The sequence below is a fragment of the Osmerus mordax genome, chromosome 10 (assembly GCF_038355195.1).
Source record: "Osmerus mordax isolate fOsmMor3 chromosome 10, fOsmMor3.pri, whole genome shotgun sequence".
Taxonomy (NCBI): domain Eukaryota; kingdom Metazoa; phylum Chordata; class Actinopteri; order Osmeriformes; family Osmeridae; genus Osmerus; species Osmerus mordax.
The window spans coordinates 15,019,309-15,043,965 of record NC_090059.1 but is presented as its reverse complement, the minus strand read 5'-3'; the positions used below and the strand labels follow the sequence as shown (position 1 = coordinate 15,043,965).

General features: G+C 48.6%; 2 protein-coding genes across 2 annotated transcripts in view; one reads left to right on the top strand and one right to left on the bottom strand.

Moving 5' to 3' along the window:
* The window catches only part of wnt3 (wingless-type MMTV integration site family, member 3), a 17,939-nt gene extending 17,166 nt beyond the window's left edge, over positions 1-773 (top strand). Inside the window, exon 4 of the mRNA XM_067244401.1 lies at positions 294-773. Within this exon, the coding sequence (XP_067100502.1) occupies positions 294-773 (480 nt within the window). The remainder of the gene's footprint in view (positions 1-293) is intronic.
* A 2,491-nt stretch (positions 774-3,264) lies between these two features.
* Positions 3,265-23,393, bottom strand: LOC136950316 (vesicle-fusing ATPase-like). Its single transcript, XM_067244580.1, has 22 exons — positions 23,287-23,393; positions 20,649-20,734; positions 19,655-19,754; positions 18,430-18,469; positions 16,944-17,110; positions 16,694-16,801; positions 16,428-16,503; positions 15,630-15,785; positions 13,812-14,011; positions 11,396-11,561; positions 10,848-10,922; positions 10,426-10,613; positions 9,416-9,511; positions 8,932-9,088; positions 8,689-8,822; positions 8,509-8,575; positions 8,285-8,364; positions 6,873-7,007; positions 6,582-6,695; positions 4,758-4,813; positions 4,596-4,671; positions 3,265-4,433 (listed from the first exon to the last, which is right to left on the bottom strand). The coding sequence occupies exons 1-21, from the start codon at positions 23,299-23,301 to the stop codon at positions 4,641-4,643; spliced, it is 2,247 nt and encodes a 748-aa protein (XP_067100681.1). The 5' UTR covers positions 23,302-23,393; the 3' UTR covers positions 3,265-4,433; positions 4,596-4,640.
* Between the last annotated feature and the right edge of the window lie 1,264 nt (positions 23,394-24,657).

The following is a 24,657-nucleotide window of genomic DNA, read 5'->3' as shown; positions in this document are numbered from 1 at the left end:
TGCAGGTCTTAAGTCTGCAATACTGAATATCCTACAAGTGAAAAGCTAATGAATAAAAGTACTTAACTGTCCATAAAAATACCTTTCCCATGGACTTAGCCGTCTTCCCAGTAGTCCACACACTAACCCATCCTGTTGCTACACTAAACAAGCTAACCCTTAGAATAAATAAGTAGTATACAAAAAACAACAACCCAGGACTAGTTTGACCAGCTCAATAATGAGCTGATCACACCTCTAAACCCCCGCCTCTCCATCCTGTCTTTGAACTGTGATTTCCTCCTCCCCCTCAGACCATCCTGGACCACATGCACCTGCGCTGCAAGTGCCACGGCCTGTCCGGGAGCTGTGAGGTGAAGACCTGCTGGTGGGCACAGCCCGACTTCCGCATGCTGGGGGACTACCTGAAGGACAAGTACGACAGCGCCTCGGAGATGGTGGTGGAGAAGCACCGCGAGTCGCGGGGCTGGGTGGAGACACTGCGAGCCAAGTACGCCTTCTTCAAACACCCCACGGAGCGCGACCTGGTCTACTACGAGGGCTCGCCCAACTTCTGCGAGCCCAACCCGGAGACGGGCTCGTTCGGGACGCGCGACCGCGTCTGTAACGTGTCCTCGCACGGCATCGAGGGCTGCGACCTGCTGTGCTGCGGCCGCGGCCACAACACCCGGACTGAGAAGCGCAAGGAGAAGTGCCACTGCATCTTCCACTGGTGCTGCTACGTCAGCTGTCAGGAGTGCGTGCGCGTCTACGACGTGCACACGTGTAAGTGAGGTTACCACACACGGACGAGACGGATGGACAGACACGTCATCGCACATATACACAGGCACACAGCCAACAGCGACCAGCACCAATGGGTTATGGCACTTGTACTGAAACTCTGGAACTCTTTGCTTCTCCATCCTTGTAATAAGAAATGACTCCCATGTCCGTTTCCCAGGTCCTGCATCCTACTTCATGTGTTAACAGTGCCCGGACTCTCAAGGAACAATCAGGAGGGTCTGTTTTCTTTGGAATAAGCGCTGTTGTCCTTTCCCCAGGTTCACCCCATAGCCACCCTGCGTTGGTCCCTGATCCTTTCCTTCGTTATTTATTCTCCCCCCCCCCCCTCCCCCGCCCACTTGACCGTAAGGGCTGTGGTACTTAACACTTCTTATCTGTGAAATGAATGCAGTAGATTACTTTTACAGACCATTTCTTTTGAATGGACGTCTTTTAACTAACACTTCAACTCTCCAGCCACCTTGCTGGTCCACTGTCGAGAACTAAACCACCGTTTCCCCATCACCTACCCAACGTCACATAGTCAACACTATACTGAACACACACAGCAGCCCAGGAACCAACTACTCTGACTACTGAACTCATTAAGAGGGCTGTCAGCTGACAGGAAGAAACCCTGTCTTTCTTATCTACTGAGTTGATGGAATCTTCTCTTTCACAACCCCAAGCCTGCACACTGTACTGAACTGCAGCAGTCAACTGGGATGCCTGGAAGGCTAGAGCCTGATTTTATAGCCCCACATTTCTGAAATATTAGCAATGGGCTGGGACTGGAGGTATGCACGAGGGGACATGTGCGCTTGACAAACACACTTGTTCCACTAACATGTATGCACTATGTATGTAACTATGTATGCAGCTAAGAAGAAAAAAAGAAAAAAACCTGAGGTAAACATTTGGGTGTTGTTATTTATGAGAACAAATTACTTTTGTAATAATGTAGGCCTGCCAGTTTCAAGACTGAAGAGTTTGTCCCTTGCATTCTGACTAGCAAAAAGTTGTAGAAATATCCAGATTTATGTTCTTCCCATGCTATGATATATTAGACTGTTGGGCAGCATTGTAGGGAGTATTATAAGGAAATGCCAGAGGGAACCATATATTCAAATCAAACAATGGATAGAAGCTTCTAGTATAAGCAGCTTGTGTAAGACAAACATATTTGACTGTATTGGATCAGTCTGTCACTATTGGACATGATTTAAGAGTATACCCATAAATGAGTTGATTATTTGAAGATTAATTTATGTTAGCGTCCTGAAAAATGCATACCAATAGGTTCTTCTTAGGACTGTGAAACATGTTTCTAAGCAAAACGCCAGGTCTTATCAGTAGAGCTCCATTAAAGAGGAAGAAGAACATGTGATGGCATGTGGAGACCGGAGGGAGAGAGCAGCGTTACCAGAGGCTTCTCCTGCTCCTTGTCCTCATCTCATTTCCTCATATTCCCAGTAGTCAGAAAGGAGGTGATAGGAAATGCAACACAGAGTGAATCTAGTACACGTGTATGTCTGTTCACGGGACACAAAGACATGAGATGAGGAATGTTACTGTGCACACTTTATGGAAAGAGCTGATGTGTGTAAATGTGAATGTTTGTTTGTGATGGCTGTCAGTGGCAGGGGGGTGTGTGTGGAGGGGGGGGGGGGGGAGGGGCAAGCTGGCTTCACCATGGGACAAGCGGAAAGGTTTCCACACGACATGTCCTGACAGTCCTACATGTTTCCTATTAATTATATTTAACAACAAAAATACAACTTACTCTGTAGTGTATAGGCTCCTCTCTTTGTGACATAGCTTAGCCTCTGCGTCACCTTCTAAAAAGGCCCCCCTGCTTGGACCCTTTGTGTTCAGTTCCTTCTCTTTCCTTCCTCCCCGCTATATCCAAAGTTTTGTACAAAGGTTTTAAAGTTAATAATTCCCTTTTTATTTTATAATCTGAAATGTTATGTTTTTATAAATATTATTTATTATACAATGTATATATCTGTATGACTGAACTAAGATTATATATTTGAAGAAGAAACTACTGTCTCGTGCTTTTGCTTTTTAGCCAGAGGTACTTTAGAGAATCTTTACCATTTTTGAGCATCAGTTACCCAATTATTTAAAGCTTTTCCTTAATACGTCATGTATGATATAGACCTTGCACATAACACTACTGAACTGGTTTCTGAACTGAAGCGGAGTTGCTGTTCCAAGCTGTGATAGATGATGCTCCTTGCATAATAAATAGTATGATCCTCTTTCCAATCTCATTATAATGTCTGAATCTGCTCAAAAGGTGGTTACTTTGTGTGATGCCTGCCATCAGTCTTCAGGAGGTGTCTAATCTCCCACATATGGAGAGGTAAATGGCAAGGCATGTCCGTAGCATTAGAGCTCCTCTCAGTGTAAGTGGATGCACTGTTGTGATCTGGTACATCGCAGCAGGAATATTGGTGTCAAAGTACAAACAGAAACCAGTCCTTGTTTTTCCAACATTTCCATTTTGTATTGCAACGACACAATCCAACACGAAATGTTCCCTACAGTATCAAGGACCTTAGGAACAAAAAGATCTGAGATACAAACAGTCACTGCAAGACATGTTTAAATAAGGTAGCTGGTATAACGCACAGCCTCAGTTCCATACATTGACGCGAGCGTTGGTTTGCACATATCACATACTGTAAAGGAGTGGCAGTGCTCAGCATGCACGCACAGAAGACGACGGTGATGCTGGGCTACAAGAACATTGTGATCCGCTGACCTGGATGATGTCCCTGTTCTACTGGAAGGGGTTCAGATCCTCATCTTGAGTCATCCCCAAACCAGACCATTTCTCTTCAGTAACGACATGCTCGCATCAGCACCTGCCTCCACCCCCTGCACCTAATATCAGAGACACTTCTTCCTAGGGGTAACTCCAGGAGCAAAGGTAGGAGCCATGGAAATGGCCACAGTGCCCAGTAAGACACTGTCCTGCAGCCCTCTGACAGATCAGATGGGAAAAGGCACAACAGAAACATCCAGATATCCTTCAAAAGGAAACCATACAGTACAAAAATATTCAACAGTAATATCAACCCCCCCCCCTTTCTAAAATGAAATTGGTCAATCAACTGATTACTATTTAGAATCGAATAATCTATCCATATTAGCAACATGATTAATATATCATCATAAAACCCAAAAGATAAGAACTAAGTAATGTAATGAGGTTGAGGTGGAAGGCTTGGGGCCGTCGCTTCATGGAATGATCATACATCTGTGAACAATATATAAACACACACAAACAGGTCATCAAATACACGCGTGCACAGACTTCCATCGTTTTCAAATCCACCTGGGAAAGTGTGCATGAACTTGGCTTTACGCTGCTATACATCCTCAATACAACTTACTGAGCGCTAGCAGTAGCCCAGATCCTTTACAAGACATTACAATCATACAAGGCCACATACAGTGCTTAGTTCTTCTCACATAATTTACACACACATCCACATAGTGTTGAGGAGAAGGAGGCTGGCCGGGGAGCGGCTACGGAAACGCTCGCTACAGAGGAAACGTGGAGCGCTTTGGGGATGGATGGAAGAAGAGAGCGAGAGATGGAATATCCTTCTTTCTCTCTCTCTCTCTGCTACAGGGCATCCGCTCCCCAGCCACTGAGGGAAAAGACAGACAAGAAGAGGTGAGCACAGACAGGAACCGAGGCTGAGCCTGGATGGTCTGGAAGGAGGGAAGCCATCTGTCTACAAGCCGTGCGTCTCCAGCTCCAGTGTGTGCCGTGCTTCCTGAGTGCTGGAGAGATCCCAGCTGGCTCTTACCACGGCAGGCTGTGTCTGCGGGGCCATGCAGCGGACGGGACGCTCTTAGAAGCTGAGGATCTTGTCGGAGCCCAACCTGCGACAGAGAGTGTTGATAAGCTACAGAGATTGTGTGTTTGTGTGTGTGTGTATATCACCAGAGAGTGCGGCAGCTCTACTCACGCTCCTTCGTCTTTCAGTAGAGACAGGAACTTGGTAACCCTGTACTGGGGGTTCATCTGAAAGACACACACACACACACAGGTTTACATACAGTACCTTACATTTATATTTAGTCATTTAGCAGACGCTCTTATCCAGAGCGACTTACAGTAAGTACAGGAACATTCCCCCCGAGGCAAGTAGGGTGAGGCCCAAGGACACAACGTCATTTGGCATGGCTGGGAATCGAACCGTCAACCTTCTGATTAATAGCCCAATTCCCTAACCGCTCAGCCATCTGACCCACCTTACTCTTGGGCCTACACAAGTCAGATGTGGTATGCCTTCTCTCTGAAACATCTTGTGTAGTGTAGCCCCATACTTGGTGCTGCAGTTCTCTCAGCCAGCCTGCGGGTGATTGGTGCACGAGCCCGAGGGGATGCCTGTGATTGGTCTAAGAAGACCTTAGTGGGTGGTGATTGGGGGGATCTAGTTGATCAAAATAGGCTAACCTCATATCCTTCATGTAGAGATTTAGCAAGTATCTGCACACAGGCAATGCATGTCGTGAAAAGTAAGAAATCACGACACTTTGAAAGAATATGAATGGCAGTCAATGCAATAACTAATCTGCAGATTGCCTTTAGCCATAGGAGTTAATACATGAGAGAAGGCTCTGTTGGAATGAGAGGGGGAAGAGGAGGGGAAAAAGAAACAGGAGTTGTCTAAGCGTCTGTTTAAATGTGTGTGTCTGTGTGTGTAACTGTGTGTGTCTGTGTGTGTGTGTGCGTGTCTGTAACTGTGTGTGTGTAACTGTGAGTGTCTGTGTGTGTGTGTAACTGTGAGTGTCTGTGTGTGTGTGTAACTGAGTGTCTGTGTGTATGTGTACCTGTGAGTGTCTGTGTGTGTGTGTGTAATTATGAGTGTATGTGTGTGTGTGTAACTGTGTGTGTGTGTATGTATGTGTGTGTCTCTGTGCATGTGTGCGTGTCGCACAAAGCAGAAACGTCTGTGTGCAGCATGTCTCGGCAGACACTCGTTCAGATTTCTCTGAGCTCGAGGTGGGGGTGCTGCAGCGTCACGGGGCTGCAGCGTCTCGGGGCTGCAGCGTGGCGGGGCTGCAGCGTGGCGGGGCTGCAGCGTGGCGGGGCTACAGCGTGGCGGGGCTGCAGTGTGTCTCTGTCCCACCGCAGCCCCGCCACGCTGCAGCCCCGCCACGCTGCAGCCCCGCCACGCTGCAGCCCCGAGACGCTGCAGCCCCGCCACGCTGCAGCCCCGCCACGCTGCAGCCCCGACACAGTGGAGCAGCAGGGGCCGGGTGGGGGGCAAGGGGAAAACTTGACATCAGCACGACAGCGTCTGAACAGCTGTGTAGCAAACAGGTTGTCTATGAGAACAACATGGGGACCTCCCCCTGTGGGAGACTAACCAGGTCCTTATGAGGGCTGCTGTGGTGGTTTATGGCCTGGCTTCCTTTCAGTGATGATGATTGAGCTCTCCATGCGAGTCAATCTCGAGACAGAACTGGTATTCATTAAAGCTAGCCTCAACGGTTTGTTGTGACTGAAGGCAGAGCTGTCTAGCAGTGTGTGGAGAGGGCTGTGTGGGTGGCTGGGTGGTGGCAGCAGTGTGTGTGTGTATGTGTGTGTGTGTGTGGTAGCAGCAGTGTGTGTGTGTGTGTGTGTGTGTGTGTGGTAGCAGCAGCAGTGTGTGTGTGTATGTGTGGTAGCAGCAGTGTGTGTGTGTGTGTGTGTGTGGTAGCAGCAGTGTGTGTGTGTGTATGTGTGTGTGTGTGTGTGTGTGTGTGTGGTAGCAGCAGGTAGGGCAGCTGAGGCTGGGCCTCACCTGTACAGCCATCTCTATGAGCATTAGCAGCTTCTTGATCCCGATCCACAGCTTCTTGCCTTTCACTTCCTTGGCAATGGCTGCCCGCTCCTTCTCCTGGAAACTGCCCAGCAACTGGGGAAAAAACAGCATGATGCCCGCTTATGTGAGAGCACGGCTAGAAGAGGTAGAAGTGTGTGTGCACATAGTATACAGTATGTCGTTTTAGAGAGAGAGAGAGAGAGAGAGAGAGAGAGAGAGAGAGAGAGAGAGAGAGAGAGAGAGAGAGAGAGAGAGAGAGAGAGTGTGCACCTCCAGGGCCTCCACCAGCTGCTCTCCTCTAGAGATGTTGGGGATGTGGATGGTGGTGCTGAAGGCGTCCAGCATCTCCATCTCCTGAAGGACATCCTTCCTGCTGGTGGTGCCGATGATCAACAGCTTCCGACCCTAGGACCACACACACACACACACAAGATGTTAGGGCTTGAAACTACATAAAAAGGCCATCCCGAAACAAGTTAAGCTCGTTGTGCTACAGATCGAACCATAACAAGTAAGCATTTTCATGATCCAGTCTAGCTGTACGTAGGAGCCAGTCTCCAGAACCTTGCCCAGCAGGACCAGGAGAAGACAAGGGAGCAGGGGACTCTCCCAGCCCCCTCTCTCCTCATCTCAACCTGCCTTCTGAGAGGAGCCCCCTCTCTCCTCATCTCAACCTGCCTTCTGAGAGGAGCCCCCTCTCTCCTCATCTCAACCTGGATGTCTCTTCACAGAGGGCCCCACCAGGGCCTGGAGCTAGGGAGCAGTGGAGGGAAAGAGCGAAGAGAGAGAGCGAGAGAGCGCGCAAGGGAGAGAACGAGGGAGGGATTACAGGCGGGCTGCCCCCCCATGGTGTGGGGGGGGTGTGATGGTGCATGCAGATGAGGTGCCACACAGGCGGTGGTACTGCCAGGTCCCAGCTCTCTCACAGGGCCCAGCTCTCTCACAGGGCCCTTTCTCCTCCATGTCCCCCCCCCCCCCCCGCATCCCCCTTCTCCCCCCTGCCTCCTTCCAGCCTTCCTTCCCAGTCTCCCCCTACTGTCCCCCCCCAGCCGTCCACCCTACTCTCCCTCTAGCCTCCCCCCATCTTCCCCCTGTCTCCTTCCAGCTTTCCCCCCCAGCAGCCTCCCCCCTACTCTCCCTCCGGCTTTCCTCCGTCCCAGGCACCCTGCTGGGCGTGAGCCTTCACAACCCTGGGGGAACAGAGTAGGCAGCATTCAGTCAGCACAACAGAGCAGGGCCAAACATTATCTCACACACCCCCACACACACACACACACACACACACACACACACACACACACACACAGCCGTATAGTCTATACTCTCATTCACACACAGAACCAAACGCGCAAACCGGGCCAACGCTATAGGGGCCGAGACAACACAAGGTGGCACACAGACCCCCACAATCCCAGAGTGAGCTGGCGTTGGCACGCACACACAGGTGGACTGAACGCTCACATGGTCCCGGCGTTCCCAGAGGAGGCCGTGCCAGTACCACATGAGCAGGCCTACGTGGTCCCAGACCCTGGTCTCCCTTCGCTCTCCTAACAAGCAGGGACTTCCACGACCTCCCATCAGGCTGAGCTGAGGGCATTGTCTAGATCTGCTGCCCTCTATCTGCCCCGGCAAGCATCACACACACACACACGCACACACACGCACGCACAGAGCTGTGGTACCTTGGGAGGGGTCTTCTTGAGGAGCACAAGCAGGGCTTGCAGGACTAGGTTGGAGAAGCGTGGGCCAATGGGGACGTAGTCTGAGAACGAGGACAAGCACAAGCTTACACTCACTTGGAAGTCATTCCTGGCTCTGAGACAGTTAAAGCCACACTGAATGGTCCCGTATGTAGTCTGTGCTCTGAGGCCTTCTCCAGCATACAGGTGTTACTGGAGGATCCTACCTAACAAGCGCTCGATATCGTCCACCACCACACAGCTCAGCTGGGACTTGTAGGCATCGTCGAATATCTGTCAGGAGGAGGGGGAAACTCTGGTCAGGAGATCTTTTGTGTTCAGGTTATCTGTTTGTATTTATGTGTGTGTGTGTGTGTGTGTGCGCGTGTCTACGAATATCCACACGCCTTCTTAATGGCCTGGCACTTGGCTATCTCGGAGTGTCCGATCATCTTGTCTGGAGAGCAGATCTTGATGAAGGGGAACTGGGAGTCCTCGGAGATCTTGGCAGCCAGGGCCGTCTTCCCACTGTTAGGAGGACCTGGGAGAACACACCTGATCATCAGCTCTACTGCTCCCTCTGGGTGTGTGTGTGTGTGTGTCCTACCCTCCAGCAGCACTGACACCAGGGGTGTGTGTGTGTGTCCTACCCTCCAGCAGCACTGACACCAGGGGCGTGCGGTCGCTGTTCTTGGTCTGCTGCACCAGCAGCTCCCCGTCCTCCATCACCTGGGACACGGGCTCACCCCACTTAATGATGCCGTTCATGATGTAGCTGACGTAGTCCTCCGAATTAGTGCCAAACGCCTGGGACAGAGAGAGGGAGGGAGAGAGAGACAGAGGGGGAGAGAGAGAGAGAGAGAGAGAGAGAGAGAGAGAGAGAGAGAGAGAGAGAGAGGGGGAGAAAGAGAGAGAGAGATAGAGAGAGAGAAAGGGGGGAGAGAGAGGCAGAGAAATGTAGGGAGATGAAAAGAAAGAGAAAAATGAAAGAACAGAAAGGTTCATTTCAATTGAAGAGTTAGCACAGAGGCTTCTGACGTCTTCTTACATCTAAATAGTGGAGATATCCGACTGGACCTTCTGTGACTGACTAGTGTAGGTATGGGAGAAGTTGGGAGGGAGGCAGTAACTTACAGGTTTGATGTCGTTGATGAGGGAGGCCAGGAAGTCATGTCTGTGAACCTGAAGCTTCTCAGCCTTCTCCAAGTCCACCTCAACCGTGGCACTGGCCTGCACACACACACACACACACACACACAAAAGCTTTAAAGACATATTGACATAAGGCACAGAGTGCCATGGACAGGAGTTTATTTTCCGAGGCAGAGAAATCTGAAATTCTAGAAATGAACTCTGTGACAAACAGGTCCGATACTGGGTGCTGTACACCTCATCCAAACACGAACAGATTGCTACATCTGTTGTGAGACAATGTGTTCACAGAGCCGAAAGGTCAGTCAGACAGACAGAGAGAGAGGCAGGGAGAGAGAGGAGTGATGAGAGGAGAGAAGGACAGAGGGAGAGAGGGAGGGCGAGGACGAGTGATGAGAGGAGGGCGAGAGAGAGAGAGAGAGGGCCATCCATCCATTACATCTGTGCGAGGCCTTGTCCGTCACATTTCAGCACCCTCCAATATGGGGCGTGAGTGTGTGTGGGGCGTGAGTGTGTGTGTGTGGGGCGTGAGTGTGTGTGTGTGGGGCGTGAGTGTGTGTGTGTGTGGGGCGCAACACTTAACAGACGAGCACTTCACTTTATCTGTGTGTGTCTGCCCAGAGCCTGTGTGTGTTCCAGTCTGCACACCTGATAAAACACTTGCGAGTGTGCACACACACACACACACGCAAACACACTCAGAGTGTGACAAAGGGCTAAGACTTGTAATAAACATCTAACACAATGTGTCTTGCCAGAGCCCAATATCTCGCCCTGCCTACCAGGACCCAGCCTCCAGGGCAGGTCTCCATCACACAGGCCTACATCGAAACATCTGGAACATTCCAACATACTTTTCCTCCATGACATCGAGAATGTACACAGCCGACTTTGGCTACAGGATTCTACACAGGGCCTTTCTCCATCGGCTGGTCTGCAGGTGCATGCACCTGTTACGGATAGTTCCAGAACGTCTGTCTGAGACCTCTGACCTTGATGTGCCTGTTCATGGCGGAGGACTGCGCGGCCCTGACCAGGCCCTCCAGCTCGGCGCCGCTGAAGTTCTTGGTCTCGACGGCGAGCTCCTTCACGTCCACGTCGCTGCCCAGCAGGTTGAACTGACGCATCTTGGCCGTGTGGATGTTGAGGATCTGGACACGGCCCTTCTCATCGGGAAGCCCTGCGCGGAGAGAACAGCCGTTACACCCTGAACATCGGGGCTCCCAACCGCAGGACTGGGTGCTCCTGGACAGGAGGGCTTGTGGCTCTTTGTTATCCAGCAGGTTTCACTGGACCATGCTGTGTCTGTCAGACGACAGCTTCCTCTTAAAAGAGCTTCTTAACTGAACCAGGGTTCCTTTGGTTGGTAGTGGTGTTGTTGAAAAGAAGTGTGCCCCCGTCTGTGGCTTCTTACCAATCTCCATTTTGACTTCTAATCTTCCAGGTCTCAACAAGGCCTCGTCAATCAGGTCAGGCCTGTTGGTCATTCCTGAGAGAGAGAGACATGAACAGATGGAGAGACAGAGATGGAGAGACAGAGATGGAGAGACAGAGATGGAGAGACAGAGATGGAGAGACAGAGAGACACAGAGATGGAGAGACACAGAGATGGAGAGACACAGAGATGGAGAGACAGAGACGGAGAGATAGAGATGGAGAGACAGAGAGACACAGAGATGGAGAGACAGAGATGGAGACACAGAGATGAAGAGACAGAGATGGAGAGACAGAGATGGAGACACAGAGATGAAGAGACAGAGATGGAGAGACAGAGATGGAGACACAGAGATGGAGAGACAGAGATGGAGAGACAGAGATGGAGAGACAGAGATGGAGAGACAGAGGAGGAAAGAGAGGCACATAGCAACATAGCTCAGAACTTTCAGCAGCAAAAGCTCCAGTATATAACCAAACCCAGGTTGTCCACAGTGTGTGTGTGTGCATGTGTGTGTGTGTGTGTACCTATGACCAGGATGTTGTTGAGCTGCTCCACCCCGTCGATCTTGGACAGCAGCTGGTTGACCACAGTGTCGTGCACGCCGGTGCTGCCCGCCATGCTGCCACGCTGCTTACAGATGGCGTCGATCTCATCGAAGATGATGATGTGCAGCCCGCTGTTGGCCCCCAGCTGTAGAGGAGGGGTACACCAGGGGGTGCAGAGTCACACATAGGTGTGTTACCCATGCAAGCATGTGTGTGTTTGTCTGTGTGTGTGTGAGAGTGTAAGAATATAAAAACATGAATAAAAGGCAAAGCCAGATTCCCAAAGCTGCCATTCTGCTGACTCATGTACACGTATCGGGGGCCAGACAGCTGATAGTAGGCCTACAGGGCAACCTTCGTAAACCCTAACCTTTCACCTGGAAGGATGACCAGGGGAGTATGTGGGGAAACTAAAGCACAGTGTCACAATACCTCCCATCCCTCCCCGAGAGAGGGAGAGTGAGATAGAGATAGAGGGAGAGAGAGGGGGCTGGGGGTTTTTCAGTGCATCTCTGGCTCTGTCCAGCTCCAGACGTACCATTTAAAGCAGGTGGAGGGCTGAGCTGGTGCTGGTTCAGAGGGGAGCGGGGTGGAGGGCTGAGCTGGTGCTGGTTCAGAGGGGAGCGGGGTGGAGGGCTGAGCTGGTGCTGGTTCAGAGGGGAGCGGGGTGGAGGGCTGAGCTGGTGCTGGTTCAGAGGGGAGCGGGGTGGAGGGCTGAGCTGGTGCTGGTTCAGAGGGGAGCGGGGTGGAGGGCTGAGCTGGTGCTGGTTCAGAGGGGAGCGGGGTGGAGGGCTGAGCTGGTGCTGGTTCAGAGGGGAGCGGGGTGGAGGGCTGAGCTGGTGCTGGTTCAGAGGGGAGCGGGGTGGAGGGCTGAGCTGGTGCTGGTTCAGAGGGGAGCGGGGTGGAGGGCTGAGCTGGTGCTGGTTCAGAGGGGAGCGGGGTGGAGGGCTGAGCTGGTGCTGGTTCAGAGGGGAGCGGGGTGGAGGGCTGAGCTGGTGCTGGTTCAGAGGGGAGCGGGGTGGAGGGCTGAGCTGGTGCTGGTTCAGAGGGGAGCGGGGTGGAGGGCTGAGCTGGTGCTGGTTCAGAGGGGAGCGGGGTGGAGGGCTGAGCTGGTGCTGGTTCAGAGGGGAGCGGGGTGGAGGGCTGAGCTGGTGCTGGTTCAGAGGGGAGCGGGGTGGAGGGCTGAGCTGGTGCTGGTTCAGAGGGGAGCGGGGTGGAGGGCTGAGCTGGTGCTGGTTCAGAGGGGAGCGGGGTGGAGGGCTGAGCTGGTGCTGGTTCAGAGGGGAGCGGGGTGGAGGGCTGAGCTGGTGCTGGTTCAGAGGGGAGCGGGGTGGAGGGCTGAGCTGGTGCTGGTTCAGAGGGGAGCGGGGTGGAGGGCTGAGCTGGTGCTGGTTCAGAGGGGAGCGGGGTGGAGGGCTGAGCTGGTGCTGGTTCAGAGGGGAGCGGGGTGGAGGGCAGGGGGCGGGAGGTTGACGGTGACAGGGGGGGGGGAGGGGGGGTCAGAGATAACCCAACCCCTCATTAGCTGGTGAGGAGTGAGCCCGTCACTGTCACACCGCTACGGGAGCTCAATACACAAGCACCCCCCTCCCCCCCCCCCCTCCCCCCCCTAACCTCCACCCCGTCGCTAGTGGAAACCCAGGGAACTTTACCACAGTTATTAGAAATATGTCTACTAAAGGGCAAATCAATCCTCCAGTGGAGAAATGAGCTTCTCTGCTGGGATTCATGTGTGATGCTTATCTGTGTTTTGTGTCTTGGGCAACATGTTGGCTCCATTTGGGAATGTGTGGACAGAATTGGTGGACTAATATATCTAATATGTACTTAGTTGTGCCAGCACAGACAACTGAGAGAGACTGGGGGGGCGTGTGTGTGTGTGCATGGCTGCGTGTGTGTGTCTGTGTGCATGGCTGAATGTGTGTGTGTGTGACTGTGTGCATGGCTGAGTGTGTGCACGTGTTTATGGCTGTGTCTGTATGGTTGTGTGTGTGTGTGTCTGTATGGTTGTGTGTGTGTGTGTCTGTATGGTTGTGTGTGTGTCTGTGTGCATGGCTGAATGTGTGTGTGGAGGTCAGATGGCTGAGCGGTTAGGGAGTCGGGCTATTAATCAGAAGGTTGTTGGTTCGATTCCCGGCCGTGCAAAATGACGTTGTATCCTTGGGCAAGGCACTTCACCCTACTTGCCTCAGGGGAATGTCCCTGTACTTACTGTAAGTCGCTCTGGATAAGAGCGTCTGCTAAATGACTAAATGTAAATGTGTGTGGGTGTGTGTCTGTATGGTTGCGTGTGTTCGTGTGTGTGTGTCTGTGTGCATGGCTGAGTGTGTGCACGTGTTTATGGCTGTGTCTGTATGGTTGTGTGTGTGTGTGTGTGTGGCGCATCCCCACTCACCCTCTTCTGCTCCTCCTCTGCGTCGGCGAACAGCTTCCTGATGTTGGCCTCCGACTCGCCCACGTACTTGTTGAGGATCTCGGGCCCGTTGACGATCTTGGGCTCTCGGGCGTTGAGCATCTTCCCGATCTGCCGGGCCATCAGGGTCTTCCCACAGCCAGGGGGGCCGAACAGCAGGATGCCCTTCACATGCTTACACCCTGGGAAACCGCACAGAAAACACAGTCAGTTCAACTCAATGGCCGTCACTACAGAGAAATGCTATCTGCGTTAAATAGCAGAATAGAATAATTAAGTCATTCAAAGAAACAAAAGATGCATGAAGATATGAAATCTCAACAGACAACTTGAGGATTTGCTTTTAGATCAGTAGTATACTGTCACCAGTAACTAAGCGCTACACGAAGGTGGAGTCTGGATATTAAGAGGTATCTGGGGTCTAGACTGAAGACCAGACAGCATGACCCTCATGGCTTATTGCACCTGCTTAATGACATTTAGTCCAGACTTATTGAGGCCCCAGATAAGCATCAGAGCTGCCATTTGGACCTGGGATTGCGGGGCGGCTGACCCCTGCCTGAGGGGCTCCAGGTAAGGCCTCATGCCGGAGGAGAGGGAACCACGGGGTCCCACCAGAGCCTTACAGGCTGTCTGGTAGAGAGCGCATAGGAAGAGCTGATGAGGGTGAAAGCGCACACACACACCTTCCAATCCCAAACACACAGATCCAAAGAAGGCAAGTCTCCCACTGACATTCCCAGATGAAGATAGGTACAATAACACCCCCCACACTCCTCCCCTCCGCGTCTACCTGTCATCGCCGCCGCTCCCCCCACTCTGGCCAATTACACCCTCACCTTTACCTCCCCTCTATCAGGGCTCGCCATCTCATTATACCAGCCAGCTGGTCACAGCCAGGGACACTCTCCCGCACCCTGCCGCCCGCCTAAAGGTCACCTCGCAGGCTGGACGCCACGAGGCTCGGCCCGGGTGTGTGTGCGCGGACGTGTGTGTGTGTGTGCGTGGGAGTCGCCGACATGAGCACCTTTGTCTGTGAGCATCAACACCTGACTGGTTTGTCTATAAGCTGTCCTTCAGGAAAAGGGAATCAGGAGCGTAATCTGAGACATGTCAAACAACTATTTCTGAGTGTTTGTGAGGGCCGTTCAGCTGGGGGAGTCCTACGTCATAACTCACAGGACCACGGCATGACACTACCACTCTGAGACCAGGAGCCTGATACCAGAAATTATGCTACTATTGGGGGGGGGGGGGGTTTCCCCCGAAAGGTTTCAATTCAGCGCCTTAGTGTTGGTCTTGGTTTTAATGCCATTTGGACACAGGGACTGTTGTTCGTTCCGTGGTGTTCCACAGACTGATTGAGTGATTTGTTTTGGCACGCTGCCTTCATCTCCCCCTCCACCACTAGTGGACGGGCCAGTCCAGCAAACCCAAAGCATGCTGGAACACAGGTCCACGGGCCTTGAGAGGTGGTTAGAGCGGGATGTGGTAGGAGAAGAACTCACAGCATGAGCTATAAAAAGACAGAGAGGAAAGATATTAAGAGATTCAGAGAGGGGGTCAGAGAGAAAGATTGAGAGTCTGAGGGGAAAAAAAAAGGGTTTCTGTGTGGCAGACAAAGAAGGAGAGAACCCATAGGAAAGGCATGAGAGAAAGAGAGGGGGAATGAAAGAGAGATAGAAAGAGAAAGAGTATTAGAGAGAGGAAGAGAGAGAATGAGAGAGAAAGAGAGAGAATGAGAGAGATAGAATGCGAGAGAGTTAGAATGAGAGAGAGAGAGAAAGCAGGAGAGCTGACCCATCTGCTCCACTATATCAGGAGGGAATACTCGGGAGGCGAAGGCGCGACGGAAGATGTCGGAGAACTCCTTGTCCAGACCACCTATGCCCATCCTCTCAAAGTTCCAGTCTGGGTTGATGATGGACTGGCGGGACTCTCTCGTCTTGGCCTTCCCTGCAGGACACACATGGACCCAGGGACACACACAGGGAAAATTAGGAGTGGAATATGATGAAATGCTAAGCAAAAATAAATATGAACATGTTCACTTCATTTTTGATTTATGTACTCATGCATCAGATACACTAAGCATGGTAAAAACCAGCAGCTCAACACAATACTTAATGGGTGTTTAAAGTGGGATGTGTCAGTTTCCTGTTCCAGTCAATCCAGAGGGGAGGTGAAACAAAAGCTGGTGTATACTGCCCTCTTGTGGTTCTAGCAGGTAACCAGCAAGAATCAAGAAACAATATATCCCACTTTGCTGTGAATTGTGAACACATTGGCTATGGTTCATTACACCCATGTCTGGCCAAATCACTTCACACATCTCTTCTCTGTAACTGATGCTACTCTGGAACTCATGCATGGAAGCAGCAATCTGTCAGGTGTACTTTAATGTCATGTAATGGAGTGAAACTAACTAGATCAAGTCTATCAATATGTTCTAGCCTGTGTGTGTGTGTGTGTGTGTGTGTGTGTGTGTGTGTGTGTGTGTGTGTGTGTGTGTGTGTGTGTGTGTGTGTGTGTGTGTGTGTGTGTGTGTGTGTGCATGCCCGTGTGTGCCAGCATGAAGAGGATGTATGAGGAACTCACCAACCAGGGTAAGAGATGAGCTCTCGGATTTCTCAAACATCACCTGACTGTTGCCCAGCAACAGACCAATCTCAATCTGCAAAAAAGAACAGTCATGACGATAAGAGAAGGAACCTTTGAAAGGTAATTAGTTCTTACTGAACTAAAACTAAAAGCTGGCTAATTGTACCCCTTATCAACAAAGAATCAGGAATATTGGATTAAAGTTGTATGCAACCAGATGAATGTCAGTCCTAGGTTGAAGAAGCAGTTATCTGCTCTGGTACCTTCTGCTTCTTGCCGGAGGACTGCTCTCCTTTGAGGATGCTGGTGTCCATGGCCTCAATGTCTTTGATAACTAAACCAAACAGCTTGTCACAGAAACTAAACACCAGCTGAGATGGAAGACAAGAGAGAGAGACACACACAGATGCACAGAAAAGGTCAGTTTGACAACGTGAAATGACCAACCTTGAATTAGTCTCAAACCTCCTTCCTCCTCCTCCTCCTCCTCTCTTTGGCTCCCCACGCTGGTACCTGCTGGCCTGCAGTGAAGGCCTGGCTGTTGAAATGCTGAATGAACTCGGCGGCCATCTTGTCTGAGTCGTAGGGGTTGCTGTCCACGTTCTTCTTCTGCAGGAAGTCGATCTCCACCGTCATTGTCCCCACGCACTGCTTGGACTTGTCAAATTTGTAGTTGGTGACTGCAAAGGAAAAGGACAAAGATGTGGGAACAGTATTTTGGTAACTATACACATTTGATCCTTGATCTTCTGTTGTACTTTCTAAATGCATTATAGATTCTAGTCCAAAACATTTGAGGGAGGGTGCTATTCACAGACGGGTCCGTTGTAGTGAGAGAGAGAGAACGCGAGCTGGGCAAGAAGGGGCTGAGCGAAATCAACATTTTATTTTATTTTTTGCCATGTTAAACAGTAAAATTGGCAGTCAATTTTTCATTGTGGCGGGCTGCCACAAATGAATCAATATATGGGAAACACTGCACACTGCGTTTGGTGTTCCAGACACCATTATGTAAATTAGCCAATTATCCAGTCTACCGGGGGCCCTTTGGGGTTAGGGGCATCAACCAGAACTTCCTCACCAACGTCCAGTGAATTCACAGCAGCAGCAAAAAGATGAAGGCCGTGATGGAGTCGGCTTGCTTTTCAGGGCTTCCTAGCTAAAGATGACAAACGCAGGCCCTTTGATGGGGACAGAAAGACATATGTTTTGTGCTACAGGGAAACGGGGGCGTCTCTGACAGAAGTCCATTTCTGTCATGAAAAGAAACAGACCTAAGGAAGGAGGCTCGGTGTGTTTGTTCTGCTGGTCATATGTTACACAGGGATACGTTACTATGGCCCTGCCAGTGACTTCAAAGAGAAGGCTTGTCCAGCTCCATTTTTGAGGAACCTGGCCAGTCTACATGATGGATGAGAGGTATCCCCAAGCCCACACACACACACACACACACACACACACACACACACACACACACACACACACACACACACACACACACACACACACACACACACACACACACACACACACACACACACACACACACACACACACACACACACACACACACACACACACACACACACACACACACACACACACACACACACACACACACACACACACACACACACACACACACACACACACACACACACACACACACACACACACACACACACACCATCTTCTGGTTGCAAAAAAATAATAATAACGACCCATTCATTTGAATCAGGTGTGTTGGAGAGGAAACATCTCAAACGTGCAGGGCAGTCCCTGAGGATTGAGAACGGCTGCTATAAACTTATATTTCATGTTAGAGACATTGAGAGGCTACCCATCTGGGCAACACTGATAACTGAGCTGAGTTACTGACCAGGACAATCATGTGACAACAATAAAAGCCAATTTTGTGCAGAAAGACTGCTTGATTTGACAGAAAATCAGATCCCTTTGATGTTTTCAAGGCTGGTGCTTTGTAGAGCTTCGATCTTACCTTCTACATTCTGACCAAGGGAGAGCCCGGCCCATTTCCTCTGTAAAGTAAATACAGCTTTGTTAAACACAATCCCACATTATGTATGTATTGAGTTGTGCTATGATTCAAAGGCAATGGACAAGCAGGGACGTGGCTATTCATGGGATCTCTAGTTACCCAGCAACCAAGTAGAGAGAGAAAATGGTCTCAACAGAAAAACACAGAGTAATCTAAGACACGACACACTATACCTAAATTCAGAATCAACACATTCTGTTCACAACTGGGAGAACCCGACACGACAGTGACGTAACCTTCCTCTTTAGACTGATCTTATTTCACATCACGTCTTAAGAACGACCAATAATATCGTCCCATCTACATTTACATTACATTCAGTCATTTAGCAGACGCTCTTACAGGGACATTCCCCCGAGGCAAGTAGGGTGAAGTGCCTTGCCCAAGGACACAACGTCTTTTTGCACGGCCGGGAGTCGAACTGGCAACCTTCTGATTACTAGCCCGATTCCCTAACCGCTCAGCCATCTGATCTAAAGAGATCCTAACAACACTTTTAAGTGTTTGTCCTGGGACAGCTTCCTATGGTTGTGCTTTTGGCACATTGTGAAATAAGCCCATGGTGAGGAGGTTACGGTAGTACCTGTGGGCCGCGGCGGCTGCCAAGTTTACAGACGAGAGGCAGAGCAGGCAGAGACAGGCAAGGTCAAAAGCAGTGACAGACATGGAAACAACAGAGAGAAGAGAAGGTGCATGCAAGGTGCCACTGAAACAAGACAGCTTTGAGTACAGCGAGAAGTCCCAGCTTAAAAACAGGAAGAGACCAAGACAATGTTAATGGGGAAATACCACACTGCAGCACTTTGCAGGAACGTTGAACTGACAAACCAGAAGAGCTTACAGTTACAGTTAAGCTAAGCAGCAAACGGTTTCAGAAAAGATACCAATTTAGTGTGTGGATTACAATGGTTTTAAATGGTTACCACTGTCTATAGCGTATATGTCAACTAAAAACTAGGGAAATCCTTCCTTATCTCAGTTTAGAGTCAGGTGCAAGTTAAAAACATCTGCTATACGGTATCATTAGCTACAGGGTGCAAACAAAGCAAAATATTGTCATTATGTGAACTCTTGGTTAGGCTCACTGAAGTATATGAACACAGTGGTGCCTCTTGAGGTACACTGGCTGGCCTCCATGGCTGGTCCCAGAAGGCTGGTACTGTACCTGGGGAAGACTGAAGGCTATGGTCCCAGGTTCCACACTGTGGTGGGTCTTCACTGTGAACACATACTTGTGGGTGGGCATGGTTCTCACGGTCACATGTCTGAGAATAAGAAAAGGAAAACAGAATGATTCGAAAGATCTCTTAAAAATATCATAATTAAAAACGTATGTGGGAGAATAGGCAATTAGACACTTCATTTCAGTTTGTTAATGGGATGCATGGTGAGGTGTTATAAATAGACATAGAGTGACAGAAAATATAGAAAACTAGGGTAAAAGACGGCACAGTTTGTGTGGGTGTGTGTTTGTGTGGGTGTGTGTTTGTGTGGGTGTGTGTTTGTGTGGGTGTGTGTTTGTGTGGGTGTGTGTTGGTGTGGGTGTGTGTTTGTGTGGGTGTGTGTTTGTGTGGGTGTGTGTTTGTGTGGGTGTGTGTTTGTGTGGGTTTGTGTGGGTGTGTGTTTGTGTGGGTGTGTGTTTGTGTGGGTGTGTGTTTGTGTGGGTGTGTGTTTGTGTGGGTGTGTGTTTGTGTGGGTGTGTGTTTGTGTGGGTGTGTGTTTGTGTGGGTGTGTGTTTGTGTGGGTGTGTGTTTGTGTGACAGATGAAGCTCTGGCGATTGACAGCAGCTCCCACACCGTCCTTCACCCCCAGAGGAAGACAGGAAACTAGGCCAGACAAAGTTACAATCTCCTGTCACAGTACGATGTCACACTCTGGAGCCAACCAACCATAAAACCACAGCTCATCTCCAGACGGCACACAACATAACACACACGCGCACACACACACACACACACACACTTTAGAGCCTGGATTATCAAGTGGTTCCTTTGCCAGCCCAGGGGGCTTCTGGGACTGTTGGTGGAGCCCAGCCCCAGTGACCCACACGGATCACAATATCCTTTGAACTCCACAGGGATGTGATGTAGGGCCCATATAGAACGTGGACATATCCACACGTGCCCACACACACACACACACTTCAGAGTGCACTCACGGTTCAAACGGCGGTCCCTTCTCGCTCACAACGGCACAGTTGGTGAGTGACAGCTCGTCGGTTGGGCATCGCGCCGCTTGCATGGTCTGTAAAAAAAAAAAAGAGGCCATTTGAGAAGTCACTAAGCCTACTGTACTGCTGCTCTTCATGACAGAACATGAAACACAATGAGACCACAGGCCTATCCTGTCTCCACGTAAAAATTTGCCCACGTTCAAAAAGCATTAGGTCATGTGAAATGATGGAACTGGCCCTTGTAACAGCATTAAAGCAAACAATATCTCTTTGACATATTAAAAGCCTATTTCCACGGAATGAGCTCCACTAATGAAGCCTGCAATAACAATGCATTTGACGTTCTTCTTTGTGCCACTTGCTACATTTATTTGACATAAAATAGATGCCTGTTGAGATGCCTGTAGAGAAGGTGTATAATAATTACTAGTGAGAGAGGATGGAATAAGAGGCACTGATTCACATTTCTGCTAGTTAGGCTAAATCAAACGAAGGGTCCTTGGAGACCATAAACAAAGTCTATAATAGATTTGTGCTGTGAGAGAGGACAAAATTAATGATGTAGTTAGTTAAGCTGACAGTGGTACATGCTTACAGATACATTTTTGGTTGCCAAGCTTTGCTTATAGGCAAAACAATGCTATTAACATCACCCCAAGCAAGCTATTGATCAACACCATTCCTGTACTAAAATGGAAGGGTAATTTTCCCGTAGAACCTTTGGCTAGAAAGTCATAGACTGATTTTAGACTAAATGAAATAAGAAAATTACAAGGGTGGTACCCAGTAGGCTCTGTTCAGAGTGCTCTTCTTAAAATAGTCTTGCCCTCTCTATTTAGAAACACAGCAAGCTCTACCACAAATTAGCCTCCGCATTTAGGTTACCATGGAGATTTGTTTCCCATCCAGATAAAAGTCTGTATAAGCTTAGCTATACCTTTAGGAAGCTCAACAATATGCAGTAGCTCAAGTACTAGAGAGGAATACAAAACCAGAAAACCAAAGCTAGAAGTAAAAGCCTATCCTCCTTCAACTCTCAAACTGTCTGGTGAATCTGCTAGTCTGGAATTGGGTCTAGTCTATATTTCTCTGAGTCTGAGCACATTTCAAATATTGTGTCCTTACTCCAACAATAATGATGTTTTTGTTTTTTAGAATCTCAATTGGGGCATTCCAAAAGAGACAGCACCCCTATTAACAGACTCCCTGGTGGAAAGGGGCCCATTGTTTTTTTTGTACAAATGACTTGTCAGCCGATGTAGGCATACACATACAAACATGCAGGTGGCAGTCATTTCAACTGTAAACCAGTGGAATATGCAGAGCAAGTGCTGGTGATTCAGCACCAGAACAGCTAGGGGTCTATGGAGACACTAATGGCTATACCCTATAGAGTTTAACAGACTAGTAGGGATAATTCATAAGCGTGTTGAGACCGAGCCCTAAGGAAACCACTCAATAGGATCTGTGTAGGCCTGCATCATTCAGTGTAGGGGGAAATACTACAATTGTTCATGTCACAGGCTTATTCCAAGGTTGAGTCAGCAGATTAGGATGAGGGCAGTATAAAAACACATATTTCACCGCAAATGACAAGATTCTCTATACAGTAATTAGGAGAAACATCAATAGGGACACAGATTTTCACTGACAGTTTTGGGGGAAAGAATACTTGGACCTATCTATAGGCTAATGCCTTACAATATGATGGTGGTTTCAGGAATAATAACAAAAACGCATCTTTGCAACATGACTACACTTTAATGGAAAGCGATTTATAAGGAATTGCAGTATCTAACACTAAGAGAGCAGAATCTGCAGTCTTAATCATGGATCATTGGCTGGCCTAGTTAAGCGCTAGCATCAAAGCTAAACTATAAACCGACTTCTGATATCCAGGCCTGTTGAATTATTATGAATGGGCAATGTGAATTTGAGTAGTGTTGGTAAACCGTTGCTTTCTCTGCTTTGACAACAGACACCATTTGAAAATGTCCTAATTAAAGAGGTGAAAACAAAAACACCATTCCTTGAATTCTATCATACTTGTCTAAATCAGCTCAAGAAACCTATTTCCAAGGAAACTATACTAGGCCTACGTCGTCACGTTTTCTTGATTAAGCAGAATTATTGCCCAATATTTCATTACATTTAATTTACAATTTAAACGAGTCAGCACTGTTAACTAATTGATCAACACACTTAATGAACATTGTACACATTGGTAGCTACTAGCATACAAACATACAGTAGTCTAATGTTAGTTAGAGCTAGCAGACTAGCTAGAGCTAGGTACTGTTGTTGCTGCATAACTGATTTAGGTGGTCTTCAGGGATCTTGCTCAGAGATCCTACATTGTTCAGTGCTGTGTAGTTATAATTGTAGGGCTCTTAATTGCATTAGCACTTGCTAGTTAGTTAGGAGATAGATAGTTTATCATACACAGGACACTCGTCTTCCGGGCTATATGGCTTTTGAATGACGTACAACTCTGCCACACAGCAGACTCACTGGTGGCTCGAGTTTGCAGGCAAGAGACAAGAATTTCCCCAACATGTCTGCGTTGATAATGAGGCAGTGTTTAATGAAAACTATTTATGAGTAATCTATGAAAAAAACTCACCTGACTGGTCGTCATGGTGTTTTATTCTTGTTCTTCAAATGCAATTCAGCATTAACGCTTTGGTGGAACTCTTGACAGCAACAGGACTCACTTGGTTTGAGGGCGGATCTGTTTCGATGTGATGTCACCACGCACACGTCGCATGATAAAAAGATAAGCAAAACATTTTTTTCCGCAATAGTCACGAATCCTCTTCCCAAAATATGTTAATTCATACATACACATGTAGTCAATGTAAGTATTCCTAATTAAATCATACCATAAATCTTCGTCGTTAAACCGGAGACATTTTTGTACAGGCTGCAGGGAACATGTTCTCTTTTGGGTATCATACTTCAACTCACATTATGACTTTCAAAATCTATTAATATCTCTGTCTTAAGCCTAACATTAGGATAAATAACATCACTTGAGTGACACAAACTATAAGAACATGTTTCTTTTTCAATTGAATAGCTTCAATTCTGGGGTATTTCAACATCTTTAATAACAAGGCCGTAATCATAATACACATGGGGGGGGGACACATCCAATATATTGATATAAAAATATATATGTGCTACGCTACGACAGGCAACCACGCAAACTGTCCGAAATTACCATAAGAAATTAAATTCGACCCCCCCAATGTTGACTCCATGGATACGGCCTTGATCTTTAATCACTTAACTGAAGCAATGGTTGTTCAAAACCCCAGTTTGAGATTTAGCACCACGCTAGCACCCCAGGATCTCCTAATGTACCATACCAAATTAAATACTATCAGATGCACCAATAACACAGCAGTTGGTCATTCACATGAGGGAAAACAAAAAACAAACACTTTTTCATAAAATATTTATTTGAACTCATCTGAACATCAGACATACCCGGTAATTGTTGATCAGCAAGAACCGTATGTACATTTGATACTGATGTGTATAGAAATCCAAAACAAGCAACAATACTTTTTTTGGTTTGGAAAACTCAATGAAGCAGTGGCATGGATGAGTTATATTACAATGCTGTTAACCATGATTATTGTCAAGAGAATAACACTGAAAAATGAACATGTCACTGAGGGCCAAGCAAGCTCCTCACATCTTCTCTGAAACCTTTTGTTGTGAGGTAACACAGGTCCTACATACATTTACATTACGATTTATAAACCTTCACACTGTCTAAAGCTAAAGCTCTAAAGCTTTCTGTAAGTGAACACATTTGTAAAAGTAGGAGGAAATCATGTACTGCTTTGAGTTCAGTGCAGTTTATGGCACTTAATCTGAGTAAACTTGAAATACTAGCAACAAAATCTGAACAAAGGATCTAAATCTTAGGTTCTCCAACCCTAAACCAAAGATAAAACCAAGTATCTTGGTCTTAAAGACCATG